General features: G+C 41.2%; 1 protein-coding gene across 2 annotated transcripts in view; it reads right to left on the reverse strand.

Annotated features, from left to right (window-relative positions):
• Positions 1-2,499: 2,499 nt before the first annotated feature.
• LOC148041726 (Chlorophyll A-B binding family protein) overlaps positions 2,500-22,849 on the reverse strand; it is a 118,005-nt gene continuing 97,655 nt past the window's right edge. The window contains exon 6 of one of the 2 annotated variants that reach the window (XM_087681751.1): positions 2,500-2,991. In XM_087681751.1, the coding sequence (XP_087537877.1) occupies positions 2,674-2,991 (318 nt within the window). In that variant the 3' untranslated portion in view covers positions 2,500-2,673. The remainder of the gene's footprint in view (positions 2,992-22,849) is intronic. The other variant, XM_087681742.1, reaches the window with a different exon arrangement.

The following is a 22,849-nucleotide window of genomic DNA, read 5'->3' on the forward strand; positions in this document are numbered from 1 at the left end:
ATTTTTAAATAATCAATCTTTTCAAGATGCACGCATCATTTTTCTAAATAATTTTTTTTCAAAAACTCATACAATATCATATTATACCAAGATTTATTTATAATTACAAATTATATTCATTTAGAATGTCCTTACTAACCAATTTTATTCAAACAAAGATAATAATATCAATTTTCCTACATTTAAGAAACACTCTCACAAATATGCAAGTGAGATCAAAAGATCATAAGAAAATATATGGATTAAAAGCATTGTGTGCATAAATTAGCGAAGCTTTTTTAAATGAAAAAAAATCTATAGATTTCAATTAATTACTTCTTTTTCTACTTTAGATATACATGAAGCGAAAGATGATTGTAAACCAAAGAAGTTAAAATCTTCTTCTATACAATACACAACACAAAAAGGAAGACCCATTGCAAACATAACACTCAAACAACATTTTAAAGCCCTTATAATGGGATGATCGTTTCAACCCAAAACAAGACCGAGAAAATGACGCTTTGAGATCTTACGAGGATCATTCTCTTGTAGCTCCTCCCAATTTTTTCTCCTCCTCCTTTCCTCCGTCTTTTTTCTTCTTTCATCCTTTTAAATTCTTGATTTTTTTTCCCATCCTCCTTCGCCTCCTCTTTCTTTTCCAACCTTCTTTTAAGTTGTTAATTTCTTTCTAATTAGCTAAGCCCTTCACCTTAAGGCTTTAAGCCTTGAACCTCTTCTAACTTCAAATCATTTGTCTTCTTCCAAGTTAAAATTTTGACGACAAGGGAATTAAATTCTAATCTTGGTGTTTTGGATTGCACACTAAAATAAATATGTTATTATATAGATATATAAATATATCAATGTCTACAACTACATGTATCCAAAATTTTATATAAAACAAAGTATTCATGTCATATGATTGAAATTATGATTCATTATACATATCATGAGTAAAGGCTCCATGATTTAATTAATTAAGACCCAATTTCAAAACTTAAAAAAAACAATAATTCATGACTCATAAACCATCTAAAGATTGACATCAATAGCTACACACTAACTTATTTATTTTAGTGTAGAATTAGAAACGATATTTTAATGTTTCCAAAATTTAGCTAAAACTTCACAACTCTAATTTTTAATGTTTTCATTTTTCCCGTTTTTGAAACCCCTGTACTATGATTGCTAAGAGAGGAAGTCCATGTGAGACTCGATACCTCAATTAACCATCTAACCAATCCATTGCCAAGAAATGAAGTCCACTCCTATGATGTGATAGATTTTAGATGATTTGTTGTTATTTCCATTGAAAGCATACAACTTTAAAAATGCTCATTTATTTTCTTGCTCTAGGTTCCTTGAAAACAAACTATGGATTTCTAACCTACTCTATTAGAGGCTTTCACCTTAACAAGTGCTCTCAATAGTTATATTTGATACATGCATACATAGCACACTAAAGAACACAATACTCCATTGGAAAGAGAACTACATAAGTATTTGAGATATCTTGAATATTTACATTAAGCTTACAAGCATACCTATATCTATTTAATATAAAACACATGACGATATAGAAAATATGAAAAGATTCTATATGAATAATTGAGTCAAGAAAGAGTCCAAGCTTGTTGCATAATACTTAAAACAAAAAAATAAGGTAATGAGCAAAAATGTACAAAGCATCATGTTCATAAAATTTGTATTACAATCATGTACAAAAACTTAAAATATTCATACATTCACAATGCTTTTAGTCCATGTATTTACTTGAGGCATCTTAATATCACTCGCACCTTCACATTGGTTGCTTTTTCATAAAATCTTCATTTAAACAAAATCCTCTTTTGTTGACCGTGATATTTGGGCTCATCGAACAACACTAATGGATGGGTGGTTGTGCAGTAAATGCTATTCATGAGTTGCCTATGTTAGTTAGGTGTATGGACAACAAAAGGAGTATTGTCTATGAAAGTTGAGCCATTGATAGGATCGAATGTATGAAATGACTTTACATACAACCTTTCCTTAGAATGCATATATATTAAGGAACTAAGTATAGGCACACATTAATGATTATACATTAAGGGACTAGGAATAGGCACACAGCTTGCCTACGTAGAAGAGGAGAGTGAAGAAGGTTTTGAAATCCACTCCTCAAATGAAGAAATTGCTAGATCTGGAGATTGCTAGAGCCATTGTTTACAGGAAGATCTGGATGACCAGGAATGCTGTTTTGGAGGGGATGTCTAGATACTCTATGGATGGGATTGTAGACACCTATCCTAAATGCCTACAAGGGCTGCTGGGCTGTCTGATTAGCTGAAGGGAGGACAGACTCAGAGGATATTTTATCATGCCTCTGAATAAATTATCTTAGTCCCTTTAGTAAGCTGTCCTTTTGGATTTTAATATTTTCACATTTTCTGATGGAAGATGCACATAACTTTTACCTAAATGCAGTCCCTTATGATGGTAGTGTCTGGAAAAAACAGTTGAACATAACCCACACTAGTTAAACATAACCCACCCCAGTACAGTTAATGCAGTCCCTTATGACGGTAGTGTTTGAAAACAACACTTAAACATAACGTACCACACTACACAGAAATAACCACATCACTGGGATATGTAGTTTAAAGCCTTGATATGTAACACTCTTCCACCAAAAACTGGCTCATGCTATAATCATAACACATTGTGCTGGCCAGAAAGAATGTACGATACTAGGTTATTTTGGTAAGGGTCTTTTATGTGGTCAAGGAGATTTTCCACAGGTCCTTTCTTAGTAACCAGTGCTTGTGCATAAAATCCTAGCCATGCTACCATGGCTAACCTTCCATTTTTTATTTCCTTCACCTTCAAGTCTTCAAAAGCAGCTGGTTCCTTGGATAAACCTAGAGGATCAAACAGAGGACCACCAGGGTAGTTTATATCTCCAGGCAGAAAAATGCCTAGTGGTTCCAATGCCTCGATACCACAATATCTTGCATACTCAGGCCCAATCTGCAAAACCATTTGATTAAAATGCTAAAATTGCAAACTGACAGCAGCATCTACAGATGCATTCTAAGGAAGATATAATGTTAAGTGTGCTTCTTAGACAAAAGGCCAATTCAATCAGGTTATTCGGAATCCACCAGCAGATCCCTTTGACAATCTTAGGCTAAGAGCGAGACTTTGAATCCCCAATAAATAGCATGCCATACACTCTCACCAAATCTCACAACTCTATAACAACCCTTACCAGGAAAGATACACTAAAAAGACAACATGGAATGTGCTTTAGAAGACTTCTCTGCACTCGGAAATGACATAAAATCTTTCAACTTATTGTGATACTGAAACTTGCCATTGATAGCTCACGGATGGATGGTTGGTGCATAGAGCTGGCTTATTAATCTCACATTATACAGGTCTTGATGATTAGGTGTATAATGAGTTAGCTAATAGTTTGTAAACAGTAGGCTAAAATCATCCAAGAAAATACAGAGATAATTGCTTGAAAAGCTTTACAGAAATGTTCATGTATGAGCACAAGCTAACAATGCATCATGTGCTAGTGTCAGCCCCCATGACTTGTCATGCAATTACAAGTTCAATGGGAACACTTGGGAGCTGTAGAGCACTACTAGTACGTGGTAGGTAACCAGTTGCAAGTGGTAGCGCACCGATTACAAGTGTAGGGGACCACTTGTAAATTTTAGAGGAGAAGTTGTAAGTGGTAGAGGACCACTTTTAGATTGTTTTTTACAGAAATATTTACAAGTAGTATACTACTTGGTAGTGGTGTTAGACCTTTGGTAAGTGGTGTCATGCGACTTCACATCTATGTTATGAAACTGTAAGAGAAATCGTACCTCCATGCTTTCAGTGGTATGCATGTGGATCAAAGGAAGACAGGTTTTGTGAGATGAGCTACTGCAGTGACTTGTTTGCATGTCTACTGACAAGTGTGAAGCTTGGGAACAAGAAGAGTAAGAGGAAGTCAAGTAAGTCAGTAACAAACTGGGAGAATGCATATATGACCTTGTGCAGGGAATAAGTTGGAACTCAGCATTCAGCATGGCATTTTTGGGTGCAAACAGGGGAGATCAGTCTGGAACAAACATGAAGAGGAGGAGGGCAAATGCTCATGCAAACTCAAGCTGTGATCAACAAGCAGCAGGGCTGGATACTCTTTGATCTTCCAGGGGCTTGTTTGGGCAGCAAAGGAGTGCTTTTGTGGCTTCTATGAACTGTTTGGAAGAGGGCAAAACAGTGTATACAGGCTGAATAGTGCTGTCCGGAATTTTTAGCATGCTTCTTTGATCTTTGGGTTCAATATCACATACATATGCTTGTCTATAGTGAGTGTATGCTTGGAGTATATGAAGAACCCTCTTTAGGGTGAATTTAGGGTTGCATAGAGATTTTCTACTGCTGTTTATAACAGTCAAATATGGCTGAATTCATGTAATTAGGCCCATACAAGGGTTGGTTAGGATTCAGAGCTTACCATTGCTTGGAATCATGCTTGGTTGATGGTAGCAACTATGTTTTCTTGGATTAGAGATGGGATTTGAAGCTTTTGTGGTTGCATAAAGCCTATGTACAGTAGGGTATTGTTCTACACATAGTTGCACTAGTACCACGTACGAAAGGTTTGATAGTATACCATACTTTAGGTACCGTACCTTACGTATTAGTACCATAAGGTACCAACTTAATGGATACATCTTTCCCATTTGAACTGCACTTTGGGACAAGCTAAATGCTCCTTATATTAATATGATTCTCCCATGAGATTAAGTTATTTGAGATTCAAACAATTTCTCTCAACCTTCTCTCTCTCAAGACCACACTTTTCTTATTTGTATGATCATGCATGTGTGATGTATCCACACCCATCTATGTAGTTAAAAGTAGTAGGTAGCAATAGCGCATGTTGCGCATGCAGCATTAGGTTTTGGCATGTTACCCTCAAGTACTCATCTTATATACTCTAATAGCATTGCTTTTTAGACTTGAAATATCTATTCTATTATCTTTAGTCCAAAATAATCAAGTTTTTTTTTTTTCGTACTAATATTGCACCGTACCTTACAAAATCTTAGGGTACCATTTAGTACCATATTTTATCATACCATACCGTATCGTACCTTTCGTATCTGACAACTATGGTTCTACAACAGGGTTATCTCGAGTTCTAATCTCAAAGCTTTTGGGCAATCATTCCAACACAGGGTATTACGCTCGTATGGTGAGTGCATGTACTAGACTTGCTTTGTTCTGCATCATATGAATCAAAGGGCATTGTGGCAGCTTCCATCAAAGTTTCTTGGTTCTCAAATTGATTCAATCTCCTCTTTTCTTATTCTTTTTGAATTGTATTCTTTGCATCTTTCCCTCTTAAACCCATTTGGTGAACCCGACATGAGGGCCATCAGAAGGATGCAAGATAGGTGACGCGTTAGGTTCAAGTTCTTCTTCTACAAGAGTAGATGATGAGATGAAGTAGTTGATTCAAACTTTTAATATGTGTTTGCAGTCTCAGCAGCAGCAGTTGCAATAGCAACAATGGATGTAGGCTTTTGCAAAATTGAAATCTCCAGTGGTTAAGGCCTTGTAGATTTAAAATGAATTGAAATTGTTTAATGGCCATAATGTTTCAGCTTACTTGTATCTAGATGCATGAAAATTGAATTCTTTGGGGTTGCACGACTTGCATGGAGCCAATAGTTTGTCCAGCTCACCATACATGAATTGAAAGCACACATTACTGAATTCTATCTAAAGGATCCAAATTGGGCCAAATTTAAAGAGGCTTTAAGAGAAGAATTTTACATAGAAGATGCTAATTTAGTTACTTGCAAAGTTGTTCCAAGACTGGGTAACTAAGCCCAACAAGCAACTTGTAGCTGCTAAATTGCTATGAGAATTTGAAAGCAAATAGAATCACTTGGATGTAGCAAAGCTGCAAACTCTAGGGGCACAAAAGATTGAGATGGTTTTACAGACAAAAAATGCTACCTTACAAGAGAGTTTGGAAGACCAAACAACAGAAATGGGTTTTAAGACAGATTGGCATCATCCAAAAGAGGCTGTTAGTGCATTTGTGAAGAAGCAAAGAAGAAGGGCCAAATTGCCTGTTGGGACTTTGTCTATTGCTTCTAGTAAGGCATCGAAATCTATAGTTAAGACACTTGTACCTATGGCTGTACTTGTTGTATCTACAGTGAAAGGGAATGTTATGGATGAGTTAGAAAGGGGATGTGCAACCTACAACTACGTTACGAAGTTGGATGAAAAGAGACAAGATGTAGCTCTCAAGCCTCCTTGGGAGGTCTCTGTTAGTCATTGTATATGGTGTGACAATCCTCAATATCAGAGGCATAATTGTGACATATACCGTGATGCATGAGAGAGGGATTCAGTCTTGTGAAAGAATGGCCAAATTCATGCTAAAGAAACAAGTCTTCCTGTTGCTCTGAACTTTGGGAAAGGAGGAAAGCAAAAATGATTGAATGATATGGCTACCACAAATGCATACGCAGCAGTGCACGCTGCTACATTTGGATTGTAGATAGAGAAAGTCTCTGGGTATGTCATGGCTGGTTAGAAAGCTAAGATATGGTCTCATGGGATGCATGCAATTGAGAAGGGCAAAGTATTAAGGAGTGTGTAATTGTGGAAGATAAGAGAAAGAGGAATGGAGACACTACAAAGACTTCAAAAAGGGTGACATATAGAAATCTTGAGCAGCCTAAGGCTTCAGTTCACTCTTGAGCATGTAATGGAGGATATATCTCAATAAAAGAAACAAGATGGAAAGAAAAAGGGTAAACATACGAGTTACAAGCTACAGTCTGACATTAACACTGTGATAGGCATACAGAAAGTGCTTGAAGAGCGTATTCTCAATAGCAGGGTGAAATTTACTCTTTGGGAGGTGCTTGGTATTTGCAAAGTGTAAATTTCATGATGAAATAATTGACATTATAAAGAGGAAATGACAATTTCTTAGGTGATTCGGCAAATGCCATGGTATGAATGAAAGAAGAGCCCAATTTGCAAGGCATATAGACTAACTATGGAAAAAATGCATGTGCTCTTTCAGAAAGGGCTGATGCTGTAAATGAGCTGGCTGAGGGTAAAACTACTGATGTATTGACTAAAAACTCTGTTATTTGCAGCAATATTCAAAGAAAAGTTGGGCAAATTCAACATAATGATGATGAGTTGTCTGATGTCCAAATATGTTTTTGGCAAATACATTACGTAAGGATATTGTAGATACAGTGGTAGAGGACGTTATATTGCTTGAGGGTGATACGTATGCTTTGCTTGTAAATGTAGTTGATACATTGATAGTGACTAAAGAGGATACTTTAACTATGATTTCTTTAGAAAGCTTTATGATTTGAGTTACCGACGTAAAAGTTATGAGTAGTTTAAGACAAGGCTATCATAGATTTTTGAGAGTAGGGAATGCCTAATCATGGCGGATGCAAGGTACTGACCCCAAACTGTACACGATAATGCTACCTACTGCCTCAAATGTAGAGAAGCAGATCAAATCTTCAAAAGACGTAAGCCTCATGCATATGAGGAAGTGGAGTTGGACACAGGCTCCCAAGACTGTTGAGGATGAGGATGAGGTAATCTTGAATTGGATGACGAGGACTTTGAACCTATAGAAGAATGATAGTTTGGCACAAGCTGAAGGATGTGCAGGTTTGGAGGGGATGGATGTCATGCAGCTTTACATCTACATTATGAAACTATAAGAGAAGCCGTACCTTTATACTTTAAGTGGTATGCATGTGGGTCAAAGGAAGATGGGTTTTACAAGATGAAGAGATGTTGCAGTGACTTGTTTGCATGTCTATTGACAAGTGTGAAACTTGGGAACAAGAAGACTAAGAGAAAGTCAAGTAAGTCAGTAATAAAAGGGGAGAATGCATACAACCTTGTGTAGGGAATAAGTTGGAACTAATGAGACTATTCGGGAAAGGGAAAAGGGGACAAAAGGACGGAGAAAAAAGGTAGCATTCAGAATGACATTTTTGGGTACAAACAAGGCAGATCAGTTGGGGAACAAACATGGAGAGAGAAAGGGCTTGTACTCGTGCAAATTGAAGCTTTGCTCAACAATAAGGAGGGCTGAAAACTCTGTGATCATCCAAGGGTTTGTTTGGGCAGCAAAGAAGTGCTTGATTTATATAAGAACCCCCCCTTTAGGGTAAATTTGGGGCTGTATAAAGGAGGTTTTTTACTGCTGTTTATAGCAATAACTGTTGAGAAACCCTTCACCCGCAATTTGCGTTTCTGCGTTTTGTGTTTAGGGTTTATATTTAGGGTTTGCAGCCCCAAAAACGGGCGCCACCCTAGACTGACTATGCCTATTTATAGGCCACTCTCTCATTCATTCCTTACAGCTGATCCTTCAGTCGTTGTCACTCCCACTCTCTCTTTGTTAGTCTTCTAACACTCTCTCTTCCATCGTCTCTCTCTCTCCTCTCCTACCACCATCTCCACACTCTCCTAGCGCCAGCCTTCATCTCCAGTTGCTTGCATTTATGGTGGCAATGTGCTCCTCTTCAGCTGGCGTCCATTCTCCATTGTTGGCAATAATATCTTCTGTGCTCCTACACCTTGCGTATGGAGTCCACACTCTCTTGGCGTCAACATCCACCCTATCTGGTGTCATCCTCCACCCTTTTGGCGGCTCCACCTTCTTGCGTTTGGCTGCCAGGGAGGTTCCTCACCATTTGGCATCTCTCTCCGGCAGGCGCTACCTTCATCAGATGTAGTTGCACCTTGCATTTGGTTCCTGGCTACTTCCCACCCTTCTGATGTCACTCCACAGCTGGCATTTCACTCCCAGAGGCTGTCTTCATCTGTGTTTTCAGCATCCGGCTCATCCTCACCACCTGGCATCACCTCATCAGGCTTGCATTTGCAACCGGAGGCTTCATCCGCTGTCTCCGTGCTCGTAGGTACCACTCTTCATTCCTGTGTTTGCAAATTCACAGACTCCTCACCCTTCGACGGCAGTCTCACTGCTCTAAGTGACACCTCCTCATCCTGCATTTGCAGACTCAGAGGCTTCTTCGACAATCTTCCTACACTCCAGGGCTTCCTTTGAGCTACGGCACCCTTGTATCAAATTCACTTCATCAGCATGATTCATTTTTCATCATCTTCTGTGTTACTTTTCTCTCTCAGTGTTTGCCGTACACACTTGGTGTTTTCCCTCACAAACCCAACTGTCTCTCTGGTCACTTAGTCGTTTTGATAGTAAAATGGGGCTGAAATCATGTAATCAGTCCCATATAGGAATTTCTTAAGATTCAAAGCTTACCATCACTTGGGATCATGCCCGGTTGATTGTAGCAACTATGTTTTCTTGGATTAGAGATGAGATTTGAAGCTTTTGTGGTTGCATATGTGAGAGGGGACGGCAGGATCGAAGCTCAACACAAAAAACAATAGACAGTAGAGAGTGAAGCACGACACCCAATGCAATAGACTGAAAGAGTGTAAACTAAAAGTACAAGGTACAACCCTTAAACCTTAGGGTTGTAGGGGGGTGTTCACACCCGAACACGGTAAGTGCCCGTAAGTGTGTGTCATAAGCACATATGAAATAATACCATAAGTCTGGGGGATAAAACCTCTCCTATCGAGAGTGAAAAGTACCCCAGTGTCCTACTGATCACCGACACTCCGATGTGAGCGTAGACATAAATGAGGCATGAGTGAAATACCCAACAAACCCCCCTAGAGTGAAGAGTGGTCAAGAGTACAAGGATCATTTGCCACCAAAGGAGATCAAATTTAAAGCATGGCGAAATGCTTCAAATTTTTCACGAGAAAAAGCTTTGGTGAAGATGTCTGCCACATTACTGGTGGTAGGACAATAGACAAGGCAGATATCACCTGCATGTAGCCTCTCTCAGACAAAGTGATAATGTATCTCAATGTGTTTCGTGCATGCATGAAACACTGGGTTCTGTGCCACTGCAATGGCACTCTGACTGTCAGTGAACAAAGGAGTAGGCTCCGTAACAGATACATCCAGATCAACAAGCAAGCATCTAATCTATACGCATTCAACTGTGGTAGTAAAAGCTGCCTTGTATTCAGCTTCACATGACGATGTGGCAAACAGTGGACTGTTTCTTGCTAAGTCAAGATATGCAAGACGAGCCAAGAAAGAAACAATTGCCACTAGTGGAGTGACATGAATCATAATCACCACCCCAATCAGAATCACTGTAAGCATGTAACTGCAACAGTCCCCCCTTGGCATAAAGCAATCCAAGAGATCTAGTACCCTGCAAATAACGGAAGACATGCTTAACAGCTTCCCAATGTGATATGCATGGCTAAAGCATATATCTGCTCAAGGCTGAAACTGCAAACTGTATGTCTGGCCTAGTGTTGCATAAGTAAATAAGACATCCAACTGCTGGAGCATATATGTATATATCAAATAAATCATTGACATCATGTAATGACAGTTTTAAGTCCAAGTTCCATTGGTGTACAAACTGGCTTGCAATCTTGTAAGCCAAACTTCTCAAGAAGTTTATCAATGTATCTTGACTGTGATAACCCAATACCTCTAGCATCATGTATGAACTCAATGCCCAAGTAATAATGCAAAGACCCCAAGTCTGACATGTCAAAAGTTTGATGCAAATTTTGTTTGAATGCTGAAATCTAATCAGCATGTGTCCCTGTAAGCAAGAGATCATCAACATAAAGACAAACAGCATGGATCCCCCCTCTTTACATATCTAAAGGGTAGACTCAGATGAGCTGTTAATGAATCCTTGGCTAAGCAAGAAAGCATCTATCTTTGCATACCAAGCTCTAGGAGCTTGTTTCAAACCATACAAAGCTATTTTCAGCTTGTAGACCAAGTGTTCCAAGCTTCAACTGCAAAACCAATGGACTGCTATACATATACTTCCTCATCAAGTTCCCCATGTCAAAAATGCAGTTTTAATATCCAACCGATGCACAGCCCATCCATAATGAGCAGCCCAAGTAACCATAGACTTGATGGTCGTCATACGGGAAGTAGGATCAAATGTCTCCTCATAGTCAATGCATTTTTTCTGTGCATAGCCTTTAGCTACAAGCCTTGCCTTGTATTTGCCAATGGATCCATCTACATTCCGTTTCAGCTTGTAGACCCATTTTGTTCCAATGGCTTTCTTCCCAAATGGCAAAGACACCAAATCCCATGTTTGATTCTTAGTGATAGATTCCAATTCAGCTTTCATTGCTGCCATCCAATGCTCTCTGTTGTGCATCCTCAAAACATTCAGGCTCTTCTTCTCCAAGGGTGCTTGTTGCCATAACAAACTCCATGCTATATGCAGTATCATGCATACGAGCTTGCCTTCTAGTACGACCAGCCATGGGTGCATCCAGATGACTATCTTTCATACTCTGTAAATACCATCTAGGCATTTGTCTTGCCTCATGACTGTGCATAAGCTCTTGCTAAATTTCAGTTTCAGCACTTTGCTGAATATTCAGATCAGCCAATGACTGATTTTCTGCATTTTCCAAAAGATTAGCTGGCTGAACATTGAGTTCACTTGTTGAAACTCTAACTGAATCACCAAATGTAATGGGCAGCAGCCCTTCAAATACATCACGGGCAGCCTGATATGTGTCTAGACCAGCCAGGGACAATTCTGATTTTTCATCAAATAGTACATCCCTACACAAACACCTTTTTCGAAACAAGATCATAGAGTCTGTAGCCTTTGCTCTCACTGCTATATCCCATAAAAATGCATTTAATAGCCTTGTTATCCAACTTTTTTCCGAGTACCTTTGGAATATGTGCATATGCAAGGCACCCAAAGGTAGGAAAGTGTCCAACAGAAGGTTTCCGGCTGTTCCAAGCCTCAAAAGGTGTAATTTTCTTCAATGCTTTGGTGGGGCATCTATTCAAAACATGCCAAGCACACATGATGGCTTCCATCCAGAAACTGTGAGGCAAGCTCTTTGCCTTCAGCATACATCGGGCCATCTCCATGAGTGACCGATTCTTTCTCTCTGCAAACCCATTTTGATGTGGAGTATAAGCAGTAGTGTACTGATGGACAATGCCCTTCTGCTTCAAAAAGGAATTCAGCATAGAGGACATGTATTCCCCCCCTCGGTCCGAACGGAGAGTCTTAATTTTACAACCAAATTGATTTTCAACAAGTGCAATAAAAGCCAAGAATGCATCATACACTTCTGACTTTTTAACCAAAGAGTAGACCTAGCAAAATCGAGTAAAGTCATCAATAAAAGTCACAAAATAGTAACATCCTCCCAACGACTTTGTTTGCATAGGTCCACATGCATTTGAATGCACTAACTGCAACCTGGCTGTTACTCTAAAAGCAACATCACGAGGAAACGAAAAACGATGCATTTTTCCCAAAATACATCCTTCGCATAAGTGCTCAGGAGGTCTCTGTAGTAGAGGTAATCCATCTAGCATCTTCGTACGCTGTAAGAGCATCAAGCTGTCAAAGTTCACATGCCCCATCCTAGCATCCCATAACTCTGCCTGTATTATAGCAAGAGTAAGAGTGGATGTCAAATACATTGACTGATCAACTGAAAGAACATCCAACTCATATAACCCATGACATAAAGTGTCTGTCAAGACCAAAGTCATGCGTTCTTTGTCTCTCACCATGCATCTATCATCATCAAATGTGACCTATAATCCACAACGTGCCAAAGAAGAGATAGAGAGCAAATTCTTCTTTATGCCTGGCACAAATAAAGCATCTTGTAGGCGGAGAATAGAGCCATCAATGGCTGTAAGCACAATCTCCCTAATACCTCTAACAAGGTATGATGCATTGTTGGCACACTGTATAGACTTACCAATTGGAGTTGCATGAACAGATGCAAATAAATCTCTGCGAGATGTAATATGCCCACAAGCACCACTGTCAAAAAACCAAGTGTCTGCATCCTCAGTAGAGCTGAATGCTCAATCTGCCCAAGAGGTGTCATAACTGCATGTGTAAAAACAATAGTCCCAACAACAAAGGACGCGGAATCAGTAGCAGTGGAAGGAGCATCAGAAACAAACATTCTTGACTCTTTTTCTTCTCTTTGGCAATGCGCTTTCTGCACTCAGTGATGTAGTAGCTTGGCTTCTTGCAATAATGGCATTTGCCTTTTTTGGCTTGCGTGCCCCCTTGTTTTTTGTTTGCCTGTGATGTGCCAAAAGTCCCAAAACTCTACGGAGCCTGTAATGTGCCAAAAGTCCCAAAACTCTGCGGAGCATTCTTTACTTGACTGCCTTTGCCCTTCTGTCTAGCCATAAAAGTCTGCTCAAAGGCTATAGCATCCACACCACTGTTCCTCCGTGTTTGCTCCTCCTCTAGAATCAAACTGACTAACTGAAGAAAAGTGATTGGTTGCGCGGCAATCCTCATGGTGAGGTTTAAGGCTGTATGAAAAGCCAAGTACAAAGGAGGTAATGAGTTCAAAGTGGTAGATATCATCTGTGCATCCGAATAGTACTCATCAACATTCATGAGTTGCTCTCGCAAGTCCTGAATTTTGTTCAAGCGATCCTGAATAGAATCACCTTCATCCATTTTCAATGTCTCTAGCTCTTTCTTTAAGAAAGAGATGCGAGTCGCATTCTCGCCTGCAAACATCTGCTCCAAAGTTAGCCAAGCTTCTCGTGAAGAAGCTGCTGAACGAATATGGGGGATGATTGACCGTTGAACTGCCAATGCAATCAGCGACAAAGCCTGTGCATCCCGTGTATCCCATGCTTTTTGAGCTGTTGTTCTTTGGTAAAGTGGCTGAAGTGGAGCAGGCTGAGGTGCCCGTGGTGCACGTCCTCCTAGAGGAGGAGTAGCTGGAGCCACAACTCCATGTCGAGCTTCTTCTCCACTGACATAATCCCAAAAATTTTTGGCCACAAGTACATTCTTCATCATGACGGACCAAAATGAATAGTTATTTCCATCCAATTTGTCCTCCTTAGATACCTAGGTGAAAACATCTCCTCCCGGATTTGCCATGATTTTTCAATTACCAAAAAATGCAAAAGAGCAATGTCGAAGCAGAACTTCACTGGAAATCTGAAAATTTCCAGAAATTGCAAGAAATAACTTTCTGCAATTAGTGTATAGAGGTGCACTCTGTCAAAATTGTATGTTATTCACGCAATCCAGCGTGCAATCAATGTTCAGCAACACTGTACCAGCAAAATCCCCAAAATTTCCTCGCCTCGGGTTTGTCAAAACAGTCTGTCAGTGACTGTAACTGCAGTGCGTATGCCAATGTTCCCAGAAAACATAAAAGCGCCAAAATTTTTTATGAATGTGCCCAGAAATTTGCATCAACCGTGTCCTTGACACGTATCCTGAATTCTGTGCCTGTGCCCTGGGAACCCCCTCTTCCAGAAATTAATTCTGATATAAAAAACGTAAATTTTTTTAAAAATTTACGTTTGAAAAGACGAATTGTCACTGACGACAAGCGGGTGTGGGAGTGGTCAACGTGGCTAACGTCGTAGGCAAGCTGGCGGATGGGCGTAGGACAGAGAGGCAACATAGGGCAGGAACTGGCAGAGCTGGCAGCGCAGGGACTAAACGGTGGCGATTCTTAGGCACAAGTAGCGTGCACTTGAGATCCAAGTGGGCAGACAGCTCAAGCAATGTCAGAGGCGGGCAACGTGGTCATTGATCAGGGGCGGCGCTGCAATAGGCGAAGCAGGAACAGGCGCAAGCGGCGCTGGAGGGGCTGAACGCGGCGCACCCAAGGCGTGGCGGCTCACGCACAAGCTGCAAAGCGGCTGCAGGGCATCGCAGCTACCAGGTATTACAGTTGGCAGAGCTGTCGTTGCAGCTGGCAGAGCTGCACAAAGCGTTGACGGGAGGTGCTGTGCAGGGCACACGGGCAGGCTGTCTCCTGCTGGAGTGACAGCTTCTGATGCACCTGTTGGCTACTATTGCTAACGAGCAGCCGACAGGTTCAAGCCTAAGCACAGTGAGAAGTCTGAGCTGAACACAGAGAGCAGACTGATCGGGAACTCTCGGAGGTTGAGCAGAGCCTCAGCTCTGATACCAAATGTGAAAGTGGACGGCAAGATCGAAGCTCGGCACAGAAAACAGTAGACAGTAGAGAGTGAAGCACGACACCCAATGCAATAGACTGAAAGAGTGTAAACTGAAAGTACAAGGTACAATCCTTAAACTTTAGGGTTGTAGGGGGATGTTCACACCCGAACACAGTAAGTGCCCGTAAGTGTGTGTCATAAGCACATACGAAATAATACAATAAGCCTAGGGAAAAAAACCTCTCCTACCGAGAGCAAAAAGTGCCCCAATGTCCTACTAATCACCGACACTCCGATGTGAGCGTAGGCATAAGTGAGGCGTGAGTGAAATACCCAACAGCATAAAGCCTACATACAGCAAGGTATTGTTCCAGGACAGGGTTATCCCAAAGTTCTCCTCTCAGAGCTTTTAGGCAATCATCCCAACACAGGATATTGCGCTCCTACCATTAGTACATGTATTGGAATTTGGACTTGCTTTGTTGTGCATCATATGAATCAAAGGGCTTTGTGACAACTTCCACTAGAGTTTCTTGGTTCTCAAATTGATTCAATCTTCTCTTTTCTTTTTCTTTTCAAATCCTACTCTCTATATCCTTCTCTCTTAAACCCCCGCAATTAAGGGCTTCAACTTAATACCCCCCCGACACCCGACTACTTGGAATTTTTTTGAAAGACTTTTGTGTGGTACTGGAACGCTTGGGGGTGGCAAATCGTAATATTCCCCACCCCCTTCACATAGGAAACCCTCCCCCCCCCAAGGCTACGTCGCCACCGCCATAATCAAGGAGAAGTGATGGGTGGTGGCACCACCACCACTCCACTTCCTCCCTACCCCTCCCACTATAAACCACCCCTTCCCCTCCCCCTCCTCCCCCCCCCCCCCCCCCCCAATCAAAGGAAAGGAGGAGGAATGGGACGTAAGTGGGCATTGAGAGAGAGAGAGAGAGAGAACCTTCTAGAAAGTTCCTCCCTCTTTTTCCCTCCTCAGAGGGTGGCCACATGCGCTTTTTATTTTATTTTCGTTCCTAAGTGTATTCCCTACCCCACAAGCCGACTTCCCCCAATTGCCCCCCCTCTTCTCGGGCAAGAGGCTGCTAAAGATCCTGTGGGGGTTACGCCTAGGAACGAGGCAGATCGAGAATGGCCCCCAAGTGAAGAATGTCAAGTGCGGGTGAAAATCCCACAATCCGCAACAAAGCCTCGGGCGAGGGTATCACCGCCAATCCAACTACCGTACCGGATGTAAATAATACATTTCTAAGTTGTTAGCTGCTTGCTTTACGCATGAGACACATCAGGGCCATACTATGCCGCACTAGAATAGGCCATTGAAAATTATAAATTTCATCTCAAATATTTGAAGATGGAGTTTGCGAAGTACATGTATCAAAAGAAGTAAATTGCATCTAGTTGCTATGTGATAAAATCCATATACAGCATAAGTAGCATATAAGATTCCAAGGTATTGTCGACTCCTCTTTTCTTGTAAATAATAGATATGTTTTTCACCACACTGAAAGTATGTTGTAGCTTGCATGCTTGACGGATTGCATGGTAAGCAATCTAGTCTCAAGGAAATTCATTTTAGGAAATCTAGGCCTTTGCCCAAAGCTCTTGCCAACAACACGAACTGATAACTCATGTTTGATAGATTGGGATCTTGATGATGTGCGTAGTTAGTACAAGCAATGGTCATAAGGGTTAAAACTAAGATGCCTTGAGATCCGTTTGATAACTACTATTTTCATCAAGCCAATTCGCGGTTAAGCTAGGTACAAACAACAACTCCAAGTCTCAAAGGCAAGTGGAGAGCCCAAGGATTAGGAAACCCTAAGTCAAAGGAAAGACTGATACTTTTATACTTGTTGGGAAGAAGGCTGGGTTATCGATCAATGTAAGTGATCAATAGAACTTACATCTTGTATAGTTGTATGAGACCTTATCATACGCCTTAAGGAAGTGAGTGTTAAGTAAAATTTTACATAGTATCGCTCTTAGATCCCAAGGGGGAGAGCAAATATGCGGATGGAAATGTTATCGCGACTATTCTTGCATTGTTTGGAAAAATAAAATTGGTTTTGTTAAACAACATCCTAAATGCTTTTACATTCAACTGATTGTTGGATTGTTCTCTGAAAGATTATTCCAAGTGCTTGTGTTTGATGGTAATTTCATGGCAGGGGTCTGTGATGACAAGTTGCCATGGAAATAAAGGAATGTTTTCTGAAAGATAATATTAGGACTGAATGCCTTGTTTATGCTTGATTCTTAAACGATATAATTAAGGAAAGGTTTCGTGCACGGAGCAAGATCGCACCGCGGATCAACCCGAAAAGGGCACTGCTCAATTCATGGGCCGAAGGTCGAGTAGTGAAAAGGCCAACCACGAGAATAATGTTTTCACTCCTAGGCAGTTTGCGTGTCAGGTGGAGCTCTAAACACCCCTTGCCAAGTCCGGAATGGAGTAGAGGATCTCTGTGGCCCCAACGTCTATGGCGTTGGAAGATCCTATTCTAGATAAAGGATGGAAATTGTGGAGCCATGTGATTTGGACCAGTTACTTCTGCAGGGCAAAAGGAATAAATAATTACTCATGTATGGATAGGAGACAAAGATTAACTTGAAAATAAGTTAAGAAACTTGTTTGTCAAAAGAACTGTTTGCTCTGTTTTCGTGTCAGTACTATAAATTACGCGAATGAACCCTGTTCCCTAAAAGACTCAATTAAGGAAACTGATTTTAAATGTCACACATAAATGTGATAGGACCTAATTAAATAACTAAAGAACGCCTTCTGAGGGAAGCGGGTGGGCGGAACCCCCGACGACCAACCCTTAGGAATTGTTAGGTCACAACCCCGATTCTCACAAGGAATTGTTAGATCACAAACCTGATTCATGCTATTTTAGGAGACCAGAATGGAACTATATCCTACGGGTAGAGAGGTTGAGTGCCGCATCCCTCTCATTTCCCATTCTCTTTGAACCAAGTGTGGCATAGACTTGCTTCATCTTGGGTATCTCTGCCCAAACTAGGATGTCCACGATCCAACACTAGAATGCTATCAGGAGACCTTGTCCACTAGGAATTCAAATTTCAGGTCGATCCTAGTGGGTTCGGCCACGAAAGTTCCATTGCGAGGCGGACTCGAGAAACGCTAGGCGACAAGCCATGTAACATTCCATGGGAGTGCCAAGCGGCATCGCTCAGATTCGTCTCTCGATGAACCGCTAAAAACATGGCTGGACAGCCGATAGGCAGGCACGTTACACAAATGGCTTATAAATGGTAGTTTCAAGGCGTAGCATTCCAATTGGAAGTCGTATAGGGGACAACTTACAAGTACCTTGGCTTAGATTATAACAACAAAACTATTCTCGTAGTTAACTTTTACAAAATTTTGTTATTCTTGGTTTTCAATGGCAATTGCAAGAAATTAGGCAACAACATTGACCAGCAACTTACAATAGCACACAATATCTCATGCATCAATTGACTAACGAAGAAGGATTCTGAGCATCAAGCCGTCCTGTGTTATACAGATGGATTGCAAGAGAGACTAAAGACCCAATGGATTGTTAAGAGGGGAGAAGCACATGAGCATGCACTATGGAATGGTGCGAAAACTTGCAAAAAGCCACATCTCTTTGTTTAAAGGATTGTCGGTAAACAAGATATGTAGTAATGGATTATTAAGCCAAGTAATCTTATGTAATATTGGCCCAACTATGATACTAATGCATGAGAGATGGTTTATATATTTCAGAAGTTTAGTCATTACCTGCTTGCAAACAATTTTAAGGCATCACAAATCACCGTCCCCTTCTCTATTTGAGTAACAAAGCTTGTTCCACAAAAAGTATCACAAGCTGGCTTCTAATCTTGATGGAAGTTGAATTCAAGACTTTTGTTGGCAAGAAAAGAATCATGTTCTGGCTGATCTTTTCTCAAGGATACTTGATGGTGAACCAGCCACAGTTGTAGATGATGAGCTACCTGCTGGCCAACACTCCCAAGTTGAAGATCAACTTATGAATATTAAGCTAGTGGACCATAGTACAAGTTACATTTGGGGATAACAATGGTGACTAATATACAAGAAGCACTATTGAGCCACTAAAGAGGAGGCATGCATTAGTCTAAAATTCGTTGGGAATAAAGGGCCATCATGCCTTTTATACATGCTCGGGTGTGAACACACCCTTAGCACTTGTACTTCAGTCCTTTCCATATAACTATCCAAAACCTAAAGAGTGGTATAACTTTTTACATCCACACTATCAAAAGATGACGTACCAGCGAGACAGTAGGATTTGCGGGGAGGAACACGGAGGCAAACATGGAGAAGAGAAGAGAAGAGAGAAGAAACTCTGATGAATGGAATGATGAAGTTCCGAGTCATGGAGTGAATGTAATACAAGGGAACAAGGGTGCCGTAGCACAAGGAAGATGATGAAGACAGCCACGAACCACGAATCGCAATGTCCTCCTAAAGGGGTGTGAGGATAGTGGAGAGGCTGGAGAGAAGAGGTGACCGATTGAATGAATCAGCCGTGAGGAATGAATGAGAGAGTGGCCTATAAATAGGCACAGTCAGTCTAGGATGGCGCCCCTTTTTGGGGCTGCAAACCCTAAACGCAAAACGAAAAAACGCAAACTACAGGTGAAGGGTGAAGGGTTTCTCAACACCCCCTCTCAAGCCCAAAAAGAGGAACAAGAGAAGAGTGAGGTGGAGATGCAATGCTGCATGCTGAAGAATGCTCATGTAGCAAGTGCCACTTGGACAGTGTCCCTCGTGGGAAAATTGTTCACTTTCCCAAGCGCCCTAGTACAAAGATGATGAAAACATGCAATGCATAGGAGGAATGTCGGACTTTGTGTGGTGCCGAGAACCATAAGGATATGCCTGTACTCGATCTCGGGAGGTGGCTCCATGCTAACCAAGTGACCAAGGAAAGAAGAGAAGGAGGAAGAAGATGTAGAGGATCCCTAAGATCCAAGATTTCTACCACAAAGGGAACCTGCAATAAAGAATAGTAGACAAAGTGAACTGGAGAACCCGAAACTCAACCTCTGGAGAGAAGCCACTAGCTCCGTGCATCCATGCTGGAAGAAATATGAAGGCCTCGTTACCAAGTCGCAGTTGAACCTTCGAGGTCCCAATCAAGGTGGTACCTAAAAATCCTGGGTATCAGGAGAGGAGATAACTGGTTGGAGACAACCACCCAAGAAAGTAAAGGATGGGTGAAGAACTTTATGTGGAGTAGGTTCCTCCTCTGAGGTGGGAGGTGGAGGGGCCCCTGCTGAAGTTGAAGAAGAAGTAGATGCCCCCTCTGAGGGCAAAGAAATAACATCCCCCTCTGAAGTAGAGAGGGAATCCAAAAACTCATGGATCATGGACTTTGAAATGTCTGATGACGAAGGAAGTGCCGCCAGTCGTGCTGAAGAAGGTATCTGGGGTGCCAAAGAGCTCCCAGAGGTAGCCTCTCGAACCTGAGTAGTCGAGGGTGGGAAAGGATGGGGCTCACAATGAGAAAGAGATGGGTAACAGTCGATGTCTCTCAGTGGAGCAGATGGGGTAGCCGAAGTAGAGGAAGGAGTCGAGCAGCCACTGTCTCTCTCAAGAGCAGATTGACAAGGAGATGGTATCAAACAATCATTGTCTCTCGATGGAGCAGACTGCAGAACTGTGGGCCCTCGTAGCCACTGTACCCGAAAATAGGTGGGAGAAGATTGCCGCTGGCATTGCAATGATCTCCAAGAGGTCGTAGCGCCAATCGATCCTCCATGTGCTCGAAAAGACTTAGTGCGCATTGGATACGTCTTATTGCCTTGAGCATAGTACTCTCATAGCCGATGTAGAACGATCTCTGTGGCCCAGAAAGGAGAGGTGGCACAAGGAGTGCCTAGTGGAAGACGCATATACTGTGTCTTTACATCCAGATGTCTAACCAGCTAATGTCATCATCATATGAGCTACTACCATCTATGTTTTGATCATCCATAGCCTGCGTTTTACCATTGTTGTCATAGCAAGTGAAATTTTTATGCTTTGGTTAGCATTTGATTAACTATTAATCAAATATGCAAATGTGAAGTGCACATATGATATGCAAGGTTGTGTAAGTTAGTTATTTCACATTGACGGGCCAAGGACCCTGAAAAGTCAATGGGTGCCAAAGATAAAAGTTGTAACAAGTTGTACTTAATAGACATTAGGAGGTACCTAGCAATAGATTTTGGACTAGATCACTTTATTAACCATGAATGTTAGTGGTGGTAATATTAGGAACTAGGCATTAATTAATTGATTAATGCCAATTTAGGGGCCAAAAAATGCTCTAGTATGCTTGGGTGACAAATCGACCTAACCAATTTAATTACTAGCTAGTTTGATTATTTTTCTAGGCACAAATTAATTTACCGATTAATATTCTAAAAATTAATTTAATAAGGTGGGAAATTGCTGGAAAATCAATAAGGAAAGCTGCCACTTGGCAAAATTTCCTATTCAAAGTTTAGAAAGGTTGAATTGGGCTGAAGGAGACAAGGAAATCTCGTTTTTGCAATCAAAAGCTATTGGGGAGAGCTATTGGACTACTACTACCTCATTTTGGGGCTATTTTCCAACCATTAGAGGCCATTTTGGTGAAGCCAATTGCATGTTCTCCTAAAGATTACAGCCTCTAACGCTCCTATTGTTGCTAGTGAATCCATTTGGGGATGAAAAACAAGGACACCAGCTCAATTTCATAAATTTCTCACAACAAATCTTCAAATTTTCTCTCTCTACAACTTCCTCTCTATTCTCTCAGCCATTTCACAACTTGCCTCAAAAGATCTAAGCCAAATTCAGTCCTAGGAGGGTGCACTTGAAGAATCTATGCTGTAAACCCTAATTTTACAACACATATTAGGGTTTGACAGCGACCTCAACAAGTGTGCTCAAAATTGGGGGCCTAGGACTTGAATTACAGTAGCTAAAATCGGAGAATTTTTGGAAGATTCAAGAGGGTAACCAGCCAACATCAAATTCGGGGCTGAATATGTCATCCAAGAAGCGGTAAAGGCGAATTACTTGTAAAGATTAAGGGGCAAATCAGATTAAAGGCTTGAGGGTCATTTATGACAACAAAAGGCATTTGGATAAGTGGAGCAGATTTAAGGAATCCCAATGTACTCCAACAAATTGCAATATAAGCTAAAAAAATACCGCAAGGGGTGCGAATTTTGGGGCCAACAGGGTGTCCAATGTCCAAGAATCAATTGGTAACATTTCAATTTCAGTTCATGTGAATTTAGTACTTGCTGTAATTGGTCTTCAATCAGGTCATTACCACCCTTTCCCTTGAGGAAGGCTAGTTGCATAGTTCAATTGTCGGGATACCATCAAATCCTTTAAATTGGTGGGCCCGCAGCACCCAATTGGAAGTTAGAAGCTTTGCTTGAGTGCTGAAATCGTTCTCAGCTGAGTATTACAGCAAGAATGTCTTCATTTAGTGAGATGGGATCAAGCAATGATGATCCCCTCAGCTTGGAAATTCACACAGTCAAGGGAAAACTGCAATGCCTGATATTGGACGAGGCATGAAGCATAGTTAACAAGCTGAAAATGTTGGTGTTGACCAAAATGCACGGCCTTCTATGCTTAATAATGCTAATGGCCAACAAGAGGGTGAAGAATTTGATGACCAATTCGCGAGTGAGGACAGCAGCTGATATGTTTGCTCAGTTGGCAAAGGATCCTCAATTTGCTCAAATTTT

The sequence above is a fragment of the Lygodium microphyllum genome, chromosome 1 (assembly GCF_053477565.2).
Source record: "Lygodium microphyllum isolate KBCC chromosome 1, Lygodium_microphyllum_v1.1.10, whole genome shotgun sequence".
In the NCBI taxonomy this organism is placed as follows: Eukaryota; Viridiplantae; Streptophyta; class Polypodiopsida; order Schizaeales; family Lygodiaceae; genus Lygodium; species Lygodium microphyllum.